Below are 17,598 nucleotides of genomic sequence, written 5' to 3' on the forward strand. Positions count from 1 at the left end.
CTACTTGCATTTCCAATTCATTGGTATAGTTCATGAAAAAAAATATTTTCGCAGTTGGGTCATGTTATTATTTCTCTATTTTTTTTTTTCTACTTGAAAGCCATGATACAATTTTTTTTTTCTATGAAACAACAAAGAGACAAAAGCTGCTTGCTTGGTGATCCAGTGGATGTTTGAGGTTCTGCTGGAAGCATAGAATACACACAAACATGCCTACAGGAAATTATGCCATCTTTCTGCTTTTCTGGATAACCAACTTCATATCTGAACCAGCTAAAATAAAGCCAGGAAAGAACTAGTAGGTTGAATCTTCTAAGGAACAAAAAGAAGGCATCATTTACTAGAATATTAGAAGCTTTTTAAAAATTAGATGGTTTTGCTTCAGATCACCTGAGCTGTCCCTGGCACTGACCTGTGTGTGACTGATCCTCCCCCTGCAGCACTGCTCTTCTCTTGGCCGGTGTGAATGCACCTCCTCAGGTGAAACCCTGGCTTGAGCTTGACCTGCCCAGATTCCAGGAGAAGGCAAAGGAATCCCAGGAGAGGAGGAGGTAAGCACTTCCTCAACCAGACCAACAGCACATCTACACTGCACACTCAGCTTGGGCTCAGATTCCTTTCCCTACCCAGAGAGTGACTTTTCACCCGAAGCTGCTGGTGCTTTAGACCATTCGATCTGGCCATCATGGCATTGTGGCCATGCTCCAGGCTTTTGCTTTTCCTGGGGCTGAAAACACACCCATTTCAAAACAAACCTAAACCATAGGTGGGACCCTTCTGTGCCTGACTGCCATCCATCCTCCCTTCTTGCTCCCCACCTGCCTCTTTCCTTCACATCTCTTCAAGAAGATTTTGGTGGAGATCTATCATGCAAAAACCTAGGTGACACATGTCCTTGGAAGCACTGGTGTCCTGCAGAGCTGGACATCCACGCAAGGATTTCTGCTTCTTTAACCAAACTGCTCCTGGACCATGTGTGTGCTCACTTCTGACACCATGCAGGTAAGTCTATACCCTTTGCTTTGAGAGAGAAACTGTGATTAACCACAAGTACGTTGCATCCTTGTTTGTCTGGAGAACAGTGACTTTCCATTTTAATTGCTTCCTGTATGACACATTTTGTTAGGTCCCAGCCTCCTGTCAGCTCTTCTTCTCACTGCATTTGTTTCCTGGTGTGTGTGTAATTACAACCATGAAAGTCCATCAGCAAAAGCGCCATCAATCTGAAAGATTAACGAATCTCACGCTTTCCCTCTCTCCTCCCCCCAAAATTAGAAAGCCCCCTCTGTAGTTTCCAGCACACATCTATCATTACACACTCCTGGGTCTCAGGTAAATTAGCAACCTGATTCTTTTCCCTGCTGTCACTTAGAAGAAAAGGGCTTCTTATTTGCCATCCAAGGAAAAGTACAGTAAACCTAGAACTAGATAAAAGGGAAGTAATCAAATATATTTAACTGTACTCAGCCAAATCCCATTATCTGTATAGATGTTAGCTGGTGCATTTGAAGAATTAGGGAAGCCTTGTCTTTTATAGGAAATGGTTGCTTGATTGAAAACTGCAATATCTGTGCTACTGTTCCTCTGCTTACTTGAAATAAGTTCAGCATTACGTAGAGATATATTTATGCATGAACAGTAGATATTTTTAAAGGGGTTTCATGTCCTTGCTCTTCCACTAATCATGTACATTTGAGGTGAGGACAGCATCCTTCTGTGTTTCTTTCAGAGATGGGAAATGCCTCATCAGCGTGGGAATGTTCCATGGATTGTCCTTCTCACTTCTACCTGAAAGACGTGGAGAAAATAATTTTAGATAAGTCACCTCCTACACATCTGAGGGAATCAATTCCCTGGAGTGTGAGGAACAGCTTATGGGATGTAGGGATAATGTAGGGATAGGCTGAGCAGCCATGGGGAAGGAACATACTGGGAGTATCCCATGGAGATTATAACCATGGTGAGGCTGTAGGAGGGCACAGAAAAGCTTCAGCTGGTGGTAGGAACCCAGGTTTTGAAAATACATGGACAACATGACAGCAATGCTTGTGCAAGGGGTGCTCCTTCCCTTGGCAGCTGGCTCTGTGGGAAAGGGGGAATGCGCCACCTCTAGACGGCTGCAGTCGGTGGTCACCAGACCTTTCGCTGTGGAAATCCCTCCAGGGCCAAAACAGAGGATGCACAGCTACTTAGAAAATATATCCAAAAATACCCAAACCCACCTCCTCATCCTTATCCACAGAACCAAATTATCTTTCAGGTATCCCTGTGCAAACAGTGTAAGTTTCACTGTGAAAATGTTTGTTTAAGGTGTTCCAACACAAGCACTGAAATTCAGGTCCATGGATTGAGGGAAAGGTTCTCCTGAACTGTGTTCATGCCAGCACACAGCTTTTCTCAGCTCAGTTTTGTGCTCAGAAGCAGTTTTGTGTGCTATCCAGCCAGGTAAGTGACAGGGGCTCTGCGGAGAGCCCGGATTCTTCAGGATGATGATCCAGCTCACCCTCATGACAATGGACATAGCAAGATGAGGCACGTTTTGATCCCAGATTCCAGTTTTATTTTGCTTGTATGAAACATCACAACTCAATATTGTTTCAGAACTTTGGGGAGAAGAAGGAGGCAGACAAGAGTCCCCACAATATGTTTTTTTACATGCCTGAGTCAAATTACCCTCCCTTCTGCGGGGTTTCTTCTGAAGTAACAGATCGTACTGTAACCAAATATTGCCATCCAGGAAAGCCATTTTCCATCCAGCAAGGAGGCTTCTTCCTTCTCAGCAGCCACTGAAAAGGGCCTTTGTTCTCAGGCTGAACACCTGGAGAGAGTTATCAGCAGTGGCCTCTCGGGCCGGCGCGCGGAGCAGTTGTGACAAGACCCAGTGGCTTTGGCCTCGGGAGTGTCAGCAGCACCTGGCAGCTGCTGGTACCCAAAAGACCTCCTGTCTGGGCCATTGCATGGGCAGCTTTGGGTGGTTCCTCTCTTTTGTAAGGACCAGGGTCTGTATTTTCTTTCTTTTCCCATCCTAAAATGAACAGCCTCACTCCACAGGGTCTCTGGATAACCTCAAGGATGTGACACCTCTGTAGGGAATGGAGAACAAGCCTTGGCATTGCCTGGAGACACTGGTGGTGTGAGAGGTGAAAAGCTGGCACAGAGCACCAACATCCTGGGCACATGGTTTGACACTACACCTCAATGAGTAAAAGGTGGAATTGTTGCCTGGCTTGAGGGGTAGGACATTCAGCAGATGTGAATTCACCTGATGTGACCAAGGACAAGATTGCACAGCTGCTGATGTAACCCTGGGCACAGCTTTCTGCTCTCTCCATACAGTCAGCACCACTTCTGTCTGTGTCCATGGGAAGACAGCCCCACAACTGCTCAGAAACTCAAGGAAACCCAACTCATTTGGCCCATCAGGTGATTCCCTGGAGGTAGAACTGCACTGTATAAACCATCATTGCCATAGATCTGAGCTTCAAAACCAAAAGGTTTTCATTCTTTCACTGGATTTTAGAGGATCTGAAGAAAAATGTGTGAGGAAAGATAGAAAGTCAGAAAGCAGAGGTTGTCAGTGGATCTGCCATGGGGTAATCTGGAGAGTTGTTGACCTGAACCTGTGCTGGGTCTGTGAGGGGTTTTACTGATGGCCTCAGTGGGAACTGTACCTGCAGCCTAGGAGTTTTGCAGGTCTAGACCTACAGACCTTTCTCATTGTGCTGATTTTCCACTGAAGCCAGACAGTCCAGATCACAAAAAATTGCCCCCAAATCCCCAACATAATTCTTATTTTCCTGATAACCCAGATAAAGTTTTGACTCCTACAAGGGAGTCACACACTGGAGGATTTCAACAATGCCTCATCATAAGATGTACAGCTCTGCAAAGTATCTATTCAGAAGCAGTTCTGCCAAATACCAAGAGAAAATTGCATAACATGAGAAGGAGCAAACCGCAGCTGAAGCTTTATCATCCACAGTGGCAGCTGATCGTGGACGTCACGAGTTCTTCCATACCCGATGGCATCATTTCCATTTTCTTTGGACTGTGGTAGTGAAAGAATAAACATTTCAAAAGGTTCAAATGAGGCCTTTGAGTGCCAGTGCTGAATCCCTGTGAGGCTGGGATAAACTGACAAAATAACATCGTGCAGAAGCTGTGCCTGGGACAAACCACCATTCCTGTGTTCATGTTCTGTGGTTTGTAGCACAGGGGCCACTTTAAACCTTGGTCTCTGTCCAGGCAGCAGTACCAGCTCTCCCATGACTTTATGTTTGCATCTCTTTCTTCTTCATGAAGGGAAGATTTCCAGGTTTGTTCCTTTTAACTTTGTTCATGGTAGCACTCTTGACAGAAGGACTTAGTGCCTATTTAATGTCTTTGCAAGGAAAAGAGAGAAACTTCTCAGTTACATAAAAGTTTGTATCAAAATTCAAGAATCCGGATTAATTATAGAAGACTTGCCTTGTATCATTCAATTTGTTTGAATAGCTTTAAAGATTAAGCAGATCCAAGGCCTAACAGAACCAGAGCCAGTAAGACAATAGCTGAGATTTTCCTTTGAAACAAAATATACAGGTGGTTTCTGTGAGTTTCTGTGTCTATCTGCCCGGCTTTTTTATTTTTATGTCGTATCCAATATCACAGAACCTGGCAGTAGAAATCATATAGCAATTTGTGAAAGCTTGTTGCTGTTCTAGATATCATATAGTCTGTTCCACACCAGCAAAGACAAAACCAATGCCTTTACTCCTCGAGTTTTCATTCAAAAGGATAATGATCTCTGGTAACAAAATATTTGGCAGTAGCATTATTTAAAATGCACAGAGGAAATGTTTGTCCCTAATTCAAGGCACTGTGGTCACACAGTCTCTATTCACTTGGTATTTACCAGTGAATGCCAAAGGCTAATCTGCAAAAAGCTCAGGAATAGAGTTAAGTTTATCACACTCCATCCTTCACCCATCCCATTGTAAGGGAGTTACAAAATAGCAATTATTGAATTTCTTTGTGGCCAGAGAACTTATAAACTGTGTTATATCCAGCAGGCTCTAATGGCTCCTTCGGTAAGTATCTAATTAAGTGGTTGGGGTGTTGGGTTTTTTTTGTTTTTTTTTTTTTTCTTTCACAGCATACTTTCGTGTTTTAAAATCCCTTTGCATTAAATGACTTCTCGAGTTTTCCAAATTTCTCACACGCACAAAAGAGGGAAGTAAGAAAAAAAGCGGAGGGGAGATTTCGGTCGTGGGAACAGGAGGCAGAAACGAGGATTCGCAAAGGCTAAAGGCAAATCCTCCCCCAAGTCTCCATCTAAAATACTGAAAGCTGCAGCTACTGCCTGGGACAGTTGTCTGTCTAGAGAGGGGAAATAAAGCCAGCCCGAGGGGAATGGCTGCGTTTAGGGAGGAGAGGCCGCTCCCCCAAAGCGATTACAACACCTCCAGAGGTTTGAACGGTGCAAATCCGGGGTTTGGGCAGTTTTACCGATCCTGCTTGGCATCCCTCGCCCGCCGGTCCCCGCGACCGCGGAATCCCGCTCCACCCCGGGGCAGCGGAACGCGCCGAGCCGTGCTGGGCGAATGCACCATCGGGGTGGGGACAAACTGCCCCGGAGTAAGAGGAGAGGAGCCGAGCATCCGCCCCGCTGCCTCCTCGCCTTCGGGAGGGATGCTCGGCTTCGGCGGGGACGGCGCGGGGTGAGAAACGTGCCGATCTCCGGCCCGGGGAGCCCGGGGAATGCTACCTGCTCCCGGGACAGCTACTTGCCCCGGGAAAGCTACGTGCTCCGGGGAAATGCCTCACAGCGAGCTACGGGGCCGGTCCCTGCCGCTGCCCATCGCGGTACCAGCGGCCACCGCCTCCCCGCAGCATCGCTGCTCCTCCGGACACCACGGGGACACTCCCGCCCTCTCGGCCGAGCTTAAATCGCGCAGTAAGTTGGGTTTTTTAATGGAGCCACGTCGAGGTGCCGGAGATGGACTGGAAGAGCCGAGTCCCCGCATCCCGACTCGGTCCCGGGCGCACCTGCCCCGGCCCCGGGGCTGCGGGTCTCTCCCGGGGCTGCTCCTCCCCTGCGCCCCCGATCGCTCCGGCCCCTTCTCCCTCGTTAGGGAAGTGTTAGAAAGTTGCTGAAGTGCGAAATGAGCCTGCGAAACCTCGTTGTCCTCATTAAACTCTGACAAGGAGGGTGACAAGAAGCAGCGGAGGGGAAACAATGCGGCAGTGTTGGGGAGAGCCCCGCGCCGGGGCAGCCTTTGTGCCCGCACACAAAAGCTCTTGTTTGCATGTGTTAAAGTCCATTAAACCGCGGTAGCCCCAGGTGCAAACGCCAGCCCGGAGAGGCCGCGCCACCTTCCGCGCCCGCTGAGCACCGCGGCCGCTCCGCGCTCGGCCCCGGCACCGGCGGGCGGCGGGGCCGGGGCACGGCCCGGCGGGCTCCTAATGAGGGCCCGGGGCTCGCCCTTCATTAACGGACACGGGTGGGTCCCGCTCTCTGCGGCCCCAGATTCGCCCGTCCCCAGCCTCGCCGTTAGTGGCAGCGACGGGACACAATGTCGCCTATTGTGCTGGCCAGCCCCTCACCCGAGGGGACACGGATGGGACCCCGCGCGCAGCCCAGGGTCGTGGATGCTGACCTGGTGCCAAAGAGCCTGCTGGACAGGGGCCGTGGTTTGGCTTTTCCCACTGTGGCTTCTAAAGGTGCCTTTGGACACTGTACCATCATCAGATCTTCGCAGAAAGTCCCGCCAAGGTTAGGAGCAGAGCAGTTTCCCGACTCCTGGTTCAAACAGGAGAATTCAACCCAAAAAGTGGAAAAGAGAGGAATTGTGCAGAGAATAGCCACCAAAAAAAAAAAAAAAAAAGTCTTGCGCAGGTCAAAGCCTACAAAAACAACCTCATCACAGTGTTAGTGTTTTATATGACTGGCATGGCAATTTATCCAGGAAAAAGTATTTCCAGGTTCTGTTACAACAAGTCTACATCACTTTATCCCCAGTGGTCTGCCAGGGATCTGCCCTGCAGCTATTTTAAATTGTGCTGCTAATAACAATTCATTACAGTTGATAGAACTGGGAGACTTGCCTTTTATTTTGCAATTAGACATAAAGGCTCTGATCTGGCAAATGCTTTGCACTGTGAGCATGTGAGTAGCTCTGCTGAAGTCATCTGGGACTGTTCATGTGCTTAACATTAAGCCCGTGTGGGTTTGCAGGATCAAGGTCTGAGACGGGATCATCTTTAAGGATGTTTGTTTACCTGCTCTGTTCTGTATTTTCTAGATTCACAACGGCGCCCTGCAAAACCATTGGAGTGTCTCGAGTCACAGCTTACAAGTAGCATTCTGAAGCCAAGTGATTCTTCCCGTAAACAAAACTCGTTTGCAGGAGCTTGATTCGGGAAGACATGACGGCACTGGGTACGTTGCATTGCAAACTGTTCAGCTGTGTGAGCCTGTGTGTACTGAGGCGTTAATGCAGAACTGTTGGGCATTGGGCCCAGAACAGATGTGATGATGAGTGAGAGCAAAGAGACAGGGAGGAAGGAGAAGAAGAAGCACATTTTAGGCTTCTCAGTTCCTGCCTAGACAACCACTGCTTCCAAAACCTGGGAACTGTCCCCAAATACCTCTTATCAAGAGAAAGTAGAAAGCAACATGATCTCTGGAGAAAACAAACATATTTGCTTTTTTCATTTGCCAATGCTGCAAACAATACCTGTTTGTAGGCAAATAATCTTCAGGTCTGCAGTGCCAGATCAATGCGGGGAGTGGTTCCCATCAGCTCTGCGGTGCCAGACACACTGAATGGTTTGTAAGGAAACGGGTCCTTGAACTTCTCCACAGCACAGACACTATCTTAGTAGGTTATCTCACACTTGCTTCTGTTCCTGCTCCCATTCTCCTCATCTTCCAATGCTTGGCCTGGAAGGGAGAAGTGAAGACTAGATGAAATAGACCTTGTTTTAATAGAAAAGGCTTCAAAATGTTCAGCTGTTTGTTATTTCCTTGCCACTTACTTTTCCAATTTACTTTTGGAGCCAGGCTAGCTAAAGGAAAGGCCAATCCTTGTGCACAGTCGCAGTTTAATATGTCTGATATGCATGAAGAAAATTAATTTGACTGAGGATTTTGCTTCATGAAGTAATTACAGCACAAAGCATAAAAAGGCTGTGTTTTGTCTTGAGCCGCCAAAGTCCTGGTTTGCATCATGAGGTCATGTTTAGGATTACAAATGTTTGCACAAATAGCATCTTACAGTATCTCACATTGCCTCTCTCCACCTTTGCTAACAGGGTTTTTGGAGGTGGAGAGGAACAGGAAAAGAAACTGTTCTTCAGTCCCAGATGTGTTAAAATTGAAGCTTAAACCCACAGGGCACGAGAAGGGCACCACAAATACAGGAGGGGGCTGAGTTCATGGGGCTGCTCACACTCCAAAATATATCCCATGCCCACAACCCCTCTCCACTACTATCAGTGGAGGAGGGTTGTAGGCACCAGCACAGCCCAATTAAGGTTGGATTGATACAAGAAAAACCCTCATGTAGGACATACCATTCCCTTGGTATCTTCAGGGCAGGCTGATCTTTTTTATTTTGACTTTAAAAGGCACTTCTCTGGATTCAAATACTTTTGAAATTTTATGTAAATACTTTGATAAACTGAGTAGAACTAGTTTTGGTAAAAAATGGTAGACTTTTTCATTAATTTGGTGATATTTGCAAGGTGTTTCACAACTGAAGGCAGCAGTTCAATCATCACTATCTTGCACCCAGAAATATTTGGAAAAATGAAGCAAATCAAAATGTGCTAGCAGAGCACATCTCACTGCCTTCACATGGCCAGTCCCAATCAATCAGTCACTTCTGCTGCCAGGGAGCCCACAAAATGACAATCCCACCACAGCTCAAAACAGTCCATCCTGCTGCTGACCCGTATCACAGCAAATTTGTTCAAGACTGATGAAATTTATGGATTTTAAGTTTGCTTAGAAGAATTAATTCAAACTCTAGAGAACTATCCATGGGAAATAAAAGTTACAGGAATGGTAAACTTACAAAAACCAGAAAATTCACAGATTAAATTCACTGGGGAGCAATGCACTCACTAGCACTTTCTGCCTTACCTGGGTGTTTAGGTGGGAGATCTTTACACTGTGCAATGACTGCTGGAGCTGAGCTCTGAATCAAAGCACTTGGGCTGTGGGTGACTCACTTCAGGAAACTGAAATTATGAAGACCCTTTTTTTATTCATCACTGCCTGCCTTCTTTCCTTACTGATAATAAAGGGTCAGCATCCTCTCAAAATGACTGGAAAAGGAAACAGTGCATGTGAAACTCTCAGACACTGCTGTCACGAGCACCATGGAAAAACCATACGGAAATGAATAATTTTGTGCCCAAAGCACAGTTTGAATAACAGGCAGTAAAAAGCCCCTTCGCTGCACATTAAACAAGAGGAGAATAAATCATGAGGGGAGCTGCTCCCTCAGGAGCAGCAAGCATTGCCAATGCAGAGTGAGGGGGATGCCTGTAGGAAAAGGGCGTGGATAACTCAATTACAGTTCATCTGGATGAGGAAAACCAGGCAAATTCTGGACACTCCAGGCTGCTGAATGCTGGAGCGTAGAGCCTCAGTAGCCTTTCAGAGTATATTGTTTCACACACGTATTTATGTTTGTGTGTGCATGGGCTTCGGGGTATATGGAAAATAAGTGGGATAAGCTTTGGCCCTGGGCCAGGCTGAGTGCTCTACACAGCTACAGCCCTGCTGGTCAGCTGGAAACACAGGCTGAGGTCTAGATAAAAAATATAAAATCTTTGGAATATCAACTGATCAGTTTGTAGAGTATCTGTCAATGGCTACAGCACCACTGGCTGGACAAACACAGCTCTCTAATATGTGCCTTACTGCCAAATCTGTCTTCATCCATGGGGCAGGATGCCAAAGGGGTCTAGAAACACCCTATTTCCAGGTAGTCTGGAGATGTCCTCACTGACCCTCTGTATACAATTCACTGCTCTTCTGGGCTGGAGCCAGGGAATACGATACAGCAGAGTGTATTTGGAGGAGTTACCACCAGGAATATCCCCTTCATCAAGGTTAAATAAGGTTGGGAAGTAAGAGAAATTAATTCCTTCAGGCATCCCTAAGAGATAGGGAGACAGCAAGATCATAGCAGGAACATGTCCTAGGACTGTGCCTGGCACAGGCAGGCAGGACAGCACAGAGAGCTGTGGTCAGGACTCACTCCTGGTGGCAGATTTAAGAGCGCACATGTCCAACCCAACAGTGGGAAGGTGATCTTTGTTCTGCTTGGCAGAGCAGAGCTGGTGTACTGGCAGTGTAAAAACTCTGTGAGACACAGCTCTGCAAAGCAGCTCCAGGGAATCCACAGCCACTGCTGTCACTGCACAGGTTAAGGACACATTGCTGAGATCTCTGTGACAGGAGAACACAGCAGGGTAACTCAGGAGCAATGTGGCCTCTCATCCAGGGATGCTTTTCCTCCTGCTGGTGTTTCTGACACATTGATCAACTGTTGCAAACTTAGGTAAGACCCATTTTTTCAGTCCCTCTAGCCTAGTGGTGGCATGCCCTTCCTGAGGCACAGGAATTAATGTAAAATGTCTCACATTTGTTCTGATCAGGGCTCTGCTGATGGTTTTAGGGCTTCTCCCACTCAGAAGTCTGGACACATGAGTATATTTCCACCCCTGTGATCTGGTAGAAGCACAAAAGACACATCTGGTGACAAAAGACACGTATCTCTGGGGCTGGTGGACTTCCCGCTTATGCCAGGATGGAGTTTGCCCAACAAGGGACCAATCAGTGTCCACAAGACTCTGACAGCAGAACATTCTGTTACTCTTCCTGTGACATTATCAGAGGAAACACTCCACACAGCTACGTATATCCATTGAAGTCTATCATTTCAGCTCATTCATCTGTTGCTGACTCACCATTCATTCACTTTGTACAACCTTTTAAAAGTCTTACACATCCCCAAACCCTCTCCATGGAATTTCTGCCTTAGATGTATCTCACACTGCACCAACATTAACTCGAAGAGGCAATAATTTTCCCAGGAGTGTCTTGTATAAAATCTTCCTCATCGGAGATAAGAGAGAAGGTCATTCCACATGAGACAACCCACTGGAATGACTCTTTAGACACTGCTTGTTCTGGAACTTCTTATTCATCATTCTCCTCATCCTGATATTTTGTCCTTTAATTGCAAAAGTACTTTCCACTTCCACTGAGTGTTTCTGCAAGGTACAGACAGAAATGGATAAACTTCACTGGGACTAGGAATACATTGGGATATGGCTAAGAGAGTTCTTCTAGCTTGGGTGCATTTGTAGCTTTTGTGGGAAATAGCAACTGGACAGTTAAAAATGGACAGTTTAGAAATAAACGTTTCTGCACCAATCACCGTCAGATAGGTTTTCACCTGGGCAGAGAACCTCCAAAAACATCCTGCAAGCTGCAGGGAGTGGGGATTGATTCATCAAGGTACTTTCCCTTCTGAATCAGCACTAAATCTATGCCACTGTGATATCACAGGCTATCTGCCTTTGGAAGCTCTGAGTATTTTTAAGCATTCTAACAGCAAAGTGCTGACTATTGCTGGGGATTACAGATTTTGCAGAACATTTTGGAAGATAACTTCTGGCATCTTGCCACTTGTTATATGGAAAATATGTTGTATTATCTCCCATGTGTGTGGGGGTGTGAGGGTGCTCTGAGTGTCCTGGCCCTCAGCCCGCAAAGACTTACACATATTTTATGCAGAATCAAGTTAAGCAATACATAATGAACTTGTTCAGGCTCAGAGCCTAGATCTGTCACTTAAGACATGTTCCATATCCTTCAGGACTTCTCGAAAGACAGCATCTTTCTCGACACTCCAAGTACGCTACTATGAGCACCATGCTGGAGCTTGGCTGAGCGGGACACAAATATGCTGTTATCAGTGTAGGACTCTCCAGTGGAAGGGCCTGGTCCTGCCCCAGCCGGCTGGAGTCCTTCGACTGGGATAGTCGGACTGGGATGGTCAAACTGGTCCCAGACTCCTGTACGCACACAGGAATGTGGAGGAGCTGCTGTCAGATGCACAGCACACATTTGGTGTCATGTTCTTCTCTTACTATCAGTCCTGGAAAGTTCTCCAGAGGCACTGAGTGAAGGATGAGGTGTAGCAGGTTGAGGTAAGGATGTCAGGGCACCAGGAATAGCAGATATTATCTCCCCTTATTGCTGGGAGACACTGGTGTTATTCCCATGGAGACACTTGCAAAAATCCTCTCATGAATGACTTCTGGGTGGGCTTGGGTGGGACACAGAGGCAGAAGGAAGCAGAGGGCACATCCTCCCATACCCACCCCAGTGCTGCCCTTTGGGGAAAGCCAGGGTGGATGCTCTACTCCCCAGAGCCCATCTGGGCACATCCTGCTGTCCCCCCTCACTGCCCTCGGCTGCGGGGAGCCCTGAGGGAGCCTCATGGGGAGCAATGTCCGAGCTGTGTGTGGAGCTCTGAGGGAGCCTCATGGGGAGCAATGTCCGAGCTGTGTGCGGAGCTCTGAGGGAGCCTCATGGGGAGCAATGTCCGAGCTGTGTGCGGAGCTCTGAGGGAGCCCTGTGGGGAGCAATGTCCGAGCTGTGTGCGGAGCTCTGAGGGAGCCCCATGGGGACCAATGTCCGAGCTGTGTGCGGAGCTCTGAGGGAGCTGTGTGGGGAGCTCTGAGGGAGCCCTGCAGGAGCGCTGAGGGAATACCACGGGGACCCCTGAGGGAGCAATGTCCGAGCCATTTGGAGAGCCCTGAGGGACTCTGTGGGACCCCTGCGGGGAACCCGGTGGGATTCTGCGGAGAGCCCTTCGAGGAACCGTTTATGGCCTGAGGGGAATCCTTTGAGATATTGAGTAGGATCCCCTGCAACCCTGTGGAGAGCCCTTTGGAAGCCCTTTGGGATCCTGAGGGGAGAATTCCTTTGGGACCCCGTGAGTCCCTTCGGGAGCCCTTTGCGGGCCCTGTGGGGACCCCGCGGCGGCGCGCGCGGCGCGCGGGCGCCCGCCCTCTCCGCCCCTGCGGCGCGCGCGGAGCCTCGGCGGGGCGGCGCCGCCCGTCACCTGCGGCCGCGCGAGGGGCCGGGGCGGGGCGCGGGGGGCGGGGCCGGCGCGCGAGGCGGGGCGAGGCGGCCAATGGGGGCGGACGGGCGGCTCGCGCGGCGCTCTTAAGGCGGCGCGGGCGCTGTCAGCGGGGAGAAGGCGCGCGGGCTCGACGGCGGGGCCATGGCAGCCCTCAACGGCGCCGTGGAGAACGGGCAGCCCGACAAGAAAGTGCCTCCGCTCCCGCGGCCCCTGCGCAGCCTGGAGGTGAAATACACCAAGGTGAGCCCGCCAGGCACGGGGCGCTGGGCGGCGGGTGGGCTTTGCCGTGCTGTCCCCGATGTTCGGTGGAGTCAGTGTGGTGGTGAGGTGTTATATTTTTAATACAAAATGTTTGCCCTCAGTGTTGTTTTTCTTAGCTTCTTTTATTCCTTCTGCTGCCTGAGACATTAGGGTTATGGGGGTTTGAGGTTGAGCAAGCAGATGACAGTGGCGTTTCTAATGGAGCAACACTTGCCCCAATCCCTAATGCCCAAAACCTATTTTTGTCTTTTTAATAAAATAACTCCTCCAAAGCTGTTGCTCTGCCCCAGGCGCCCTGGGCTCCTCTCCATGGCTGTGGTGCCTCACACCATCTTCCCCTCCCAACCCACCCGTGAACGCCTCCAGATCCCCGCTGGCGCTCAGCAAAATCCGATTTGGATGGGGTGAGCCTGGGCAGGGCGAGGAAGGTTTTATCCCTCAGAGCCGCTTGCTGGGGTCGTGTTCAAGCGTCCTTGACCCGCAGCTCCCCTGTGGGGAGGTGGCTCGGTGCCAGTGGTGGGTTTGGGTGGTGGTGAGCCCAGGGCCGGTGTCTGGCAGGACTGGGCCTTGGGGAAGGCTCTGCCATGAGACTGCAGCATCCTGCAGCCCCAGAGAGGAGCAGTGCCCATGTTGGTGGCTCTTCATCCCAGCTCCATGGCCTCCCCACGGGATGAGGAGTCGGACACTGAGCCCACACAAACCCTCACCTCTCCGTTCTCCATTGAGTTTCCCTGTAAACAGCCGCTCCTGACCTTTTGGTATAAACCAAAGGCTCCTGAGCTTGATATCTGTGTCCCTCAGAGGTGGGGGTGGCTTGAAGCTGAGTAGGGCTGCAGAAATCCCTGCTCCCAGTGCGGCTGTAGCTCTGCGATCGCTGAGTCGCTTTTTGTTCCACAACAGCCTGACCTGCTGCCTTGCGCAGTGGGGAGAGCGTCAGGCTGGTTACTGCTGAGGAGCCTCGGCTGCCATAATTTCAACTTTGTGCCTGGACTAAAAGAGCTGCAGGGGCTGAATGAGTGTGTTACTGTTGCATTTTTGTGTTGAGTATTAAGAAAAAACAAAATTTGAAGCTCATTCCCTTGTAGCGAGGAGTGAACAGCGATAGCTTATCCGGCGAGGTGTTGATTTGAATTATGCATCCAAAGTGTACTGAAAGATTAGCAATTAGGAGTAATCGTGGACTAGATTAATTTTTTAACATCCGAAATTTATCTACTCTTTATTTGTCAGATAAACTTGTCATTTAGCAGCAAATTGGGTCTGCAGCTGCTGGTTGCAGAATGGCGTAATGCAGCACAAACAGCTCTTTCCTGCATCCAAAATGGACACGGCCATTTGAGTTCTTCTTAAACATCCAAATGTTCTGGTTTTTGTTATTTTTATTGTTGTGAACACTTTTAAACACTCCTTAGGGATCTTATCCTGCAGCCGTGTGTGTTTTCGAACACGCAGTTTATGCTCCACAGTTTTGCCAGAGACTGTGAGCACTGAAAGAGTCAAGGTTGTATCTTTAAAGTGGAAACCAACACAAATTAAAAGTGTGAATTTGATGTTTGGTCTGATGCTCCCGGTGCATCTGAGAAAATAATGGGCAGCAGTCAATTTTCATAAAACTGTGAGGGGTTTTGTGCAAGCTCTGAGTTTCACCAGATGTTTACAGCTGACAGCACGGTTCCCTCTGCTTAGAGGAGATTTTTATTTTTGGTTCTACCAGTTATGGGGCTGGGGGAGAGGCAAAGTTTTTCAACAAAGATCTTTCTTATACAGCAGCTTAGTGCTTGTCATGGGTGTGTGATGGAAGTGATCTGTCCACAATTCCTTGTCTCAAATTCTGGCTGTGAAGCATGAACTGTGGATATACTATTCAATTTGATTTCAACTCCTGGCACCAAGGACTCGTGATATGTGGTGGATTCCCAGAATGATGCCAGTGTATATGTTACATTTAAAACAGCCTGATCCTGTCACTCTTGTGTTTTACTGCTTTAGTAGGAACATCACTTTCCCACAGAATTAGTGTTGAATGCAAAGGAAAAATCAGTATCCTTCCCCAGTCCTTAGTTTGTGAGCATATACCTGGTACCGTAATTTTATGGTTCCTGTCGTATTTCCCACATTTATAATACGACTTTTCTTCATTAGGGAAATAAAGAAAAACTGAGGTTAAAATATGTAAATGTTAAATGTAGCGCTTGGATAACAGAGGTATTTTGGGAGCACTGGTGTCCTAAACAGGAGTTAATATTTCTAACATGGTATCTTTTCTTGTTACTTCCTTGGCAACATTTTTTGTGAAATTTTCTCAGCCTGTGTGAAACAGGTGGGTCCAGCAGTGCAGCTTCTACACCAATTACACTTTGGATGCTTTATGCAGAAATAATGAGAAAAAGTCCTTTCAGGAACAAAAGCTGCCCAAGGAAAGAAAACTATGACCCAAAGCAGTGGGAATTCCGAATGTAAGAGATGCAACATTAATCTCCTGGTGGTGTGTAGAGACTCATAAACAAGATTGCAAATGTGGATGGCTTCCAAATAAAAGTACTAGCTTACAGCCACTAGCAGGCTACTAATAAAGATTACTTCATCTAATCTTATTTAAAGTATATCTATAAAATATAACACTGCCAAGTCAGATCACAGCGTGGATAAGATGCATGTTGAATCAATTAATTGTATATAGGTATTCATGTTCTGTTTACAGTGAGTAACAACACTCCAGTATTTAATGCATTTTCAGTTACGCAACGCCGGGACTGTTTGTTCTTGCTCTGGAAATGCAATATTTTGAAACACTTAAATCTTGTCACAGATGACTCCAAGTGACGTGGGAGGCTTGATCTGGCCTGTGACAAGGCATGGTGGGGTAGAGCCGAGCCAGAACCCTCCTCCTGCAGACACTGCCAGAGGGGGAGCAAGCTGTGGAGGTAGCCCAGGGCAGGGCACCAACAGCCAAGTAATAATTGTACAGCAACACGAAGCAGGGGGCTCCTTCTGCCTCAAGCATACAATTTCTCTTGGGGTCTGCTTGCTGTTCCCATGGAGATGCAGTTCAAAAACTGCCTATTTCTCACTGCCAAATCCCAGTGTTGTTCTCTGTGGGACCTGTGCTCTGCCTTCCTCTGGCTCAAAACTTCCTGGGTGCACAAGGTTTATAGAAATGCTTCTGTATTGCAAGCAGTGTCCCTTGGAGAGAGCCTGAGCACACTTGACTCTGCCATGGATGGAAGTTGAAGAGCCTCTGGACCTTTGAGGAGCACTTGTGGGTTTTTTTGTCTATAGAAGTTGTTTTTCTTTCTCCTGCCCATCCCACTCCCCTTGCTCTCTCTTCAGATATTTATTAACAACGAATGGCATGAGTCTACAAGTGGAAAGAAGTTCCCCACCTACAACCCTTCAACTCTGGAGAAAATCTGTGACATTGAGGAAGGAGATAAGGTAAGTGTTGTCGGACAAGCAGTGCAAAAGACATTTTCCAGGGGATTTCTTTTTGTAGGGAAGCACACAGAGGAGAAGCTGGCTTTTAACAACAACATCCATCTGGCCAGCCTGAGCTGGAGGTCTGGGACACTGGATGTGCTGCTCAAGAGTTACATGGGCTGGGTGGCACCAGTCCTGTCCAGCTTGTCAGAAGCACTTTCCCTGGTAGGAACTGGCTGCTGAACACTCTGAGGAATGAGATTGAGCATCATTCTTGTGCCATAGACTGGAAGGAAGTAGCCAGCCTGAGGAAATAGCAATGATGGTGTGTGCTCACCCCTGACAGGATCTGGGCCCTGTGTTGGGGGTGGTTTATACCCCAGCTGCAGGGCAGCCTGTTGGAGACACTGAACTGAAACTCCCCCCTTTTTAAACACAAATAACCTGAGTGCTTGGGGGAATTCAAATTCGGTCATGCAAACATTGACCACTTGCTGCTGGAGATGTGGTGCTGCTTTTCTAGCTGGTATTGTGGGTTCTGGTCTCCTGCACAAATGTGGCAGCTCTCACTAAAACCAAACCAGTATCTCAAGAGCTTTAGTAGTCTCTAATGTGCTGTAGAGTAATCTGAGATGTTACTGCTTGGGTTTGGTAACAGCCTGAGGTGAGGAACAATCACATGTGACACTTTTTTTGTCCAAAACAGCTCATCATGTATGGGCCAACTGGTCTGACCTATGGAAAAGAGCTGGGCCAACATCTGGCT

The 17,598-nt window shown here is 48.1% G+C and overlaps 1 protein-coding gene across 1 annotated transcript in view; it reads left to right on the plus strand.

Moving 5' to 3' along the window:
- Positions 1–13,272: 13,272 nt before the first annotated feature.
- The window catches only part of ALDH1A3 (aldehyde dehydrogenase 1 family member A3), a 33,259-nt gene continuing 28,933 nt past the window's right edge, over positions 13,273–17,598 (plus strand). The window contains exons 1-2 of the mRNA XM_030955481.1: positions 13,273–13,394; positions 16,746–16,850. Coding sequence (XP_030811341.1) covers positions 13,296–13,394; positions 16,746–16,850 — 204 coding nt within the window. The 5' untranslated portion in view covers positions 13,273–13,295. The remainder of the gene's footprint in view (positions 13,395–16,745; positions 16,851–17,598) is intronic.

Source organism: Camarhynchus parvulus, chromosome 10 (genome assembly GCF_901933205.1).
Source record: "Camarhynchus parvulus chromosome 10, STF_HiC, whole genome shotgun sequence".
Taxonomy (NCBI): domain Eukaryota; kingdom Metazoa; phylum Chordata; class Aves; order Passeriformes; family Thraupidae; genus Camarhynchus; species Camarhynchus parvulus.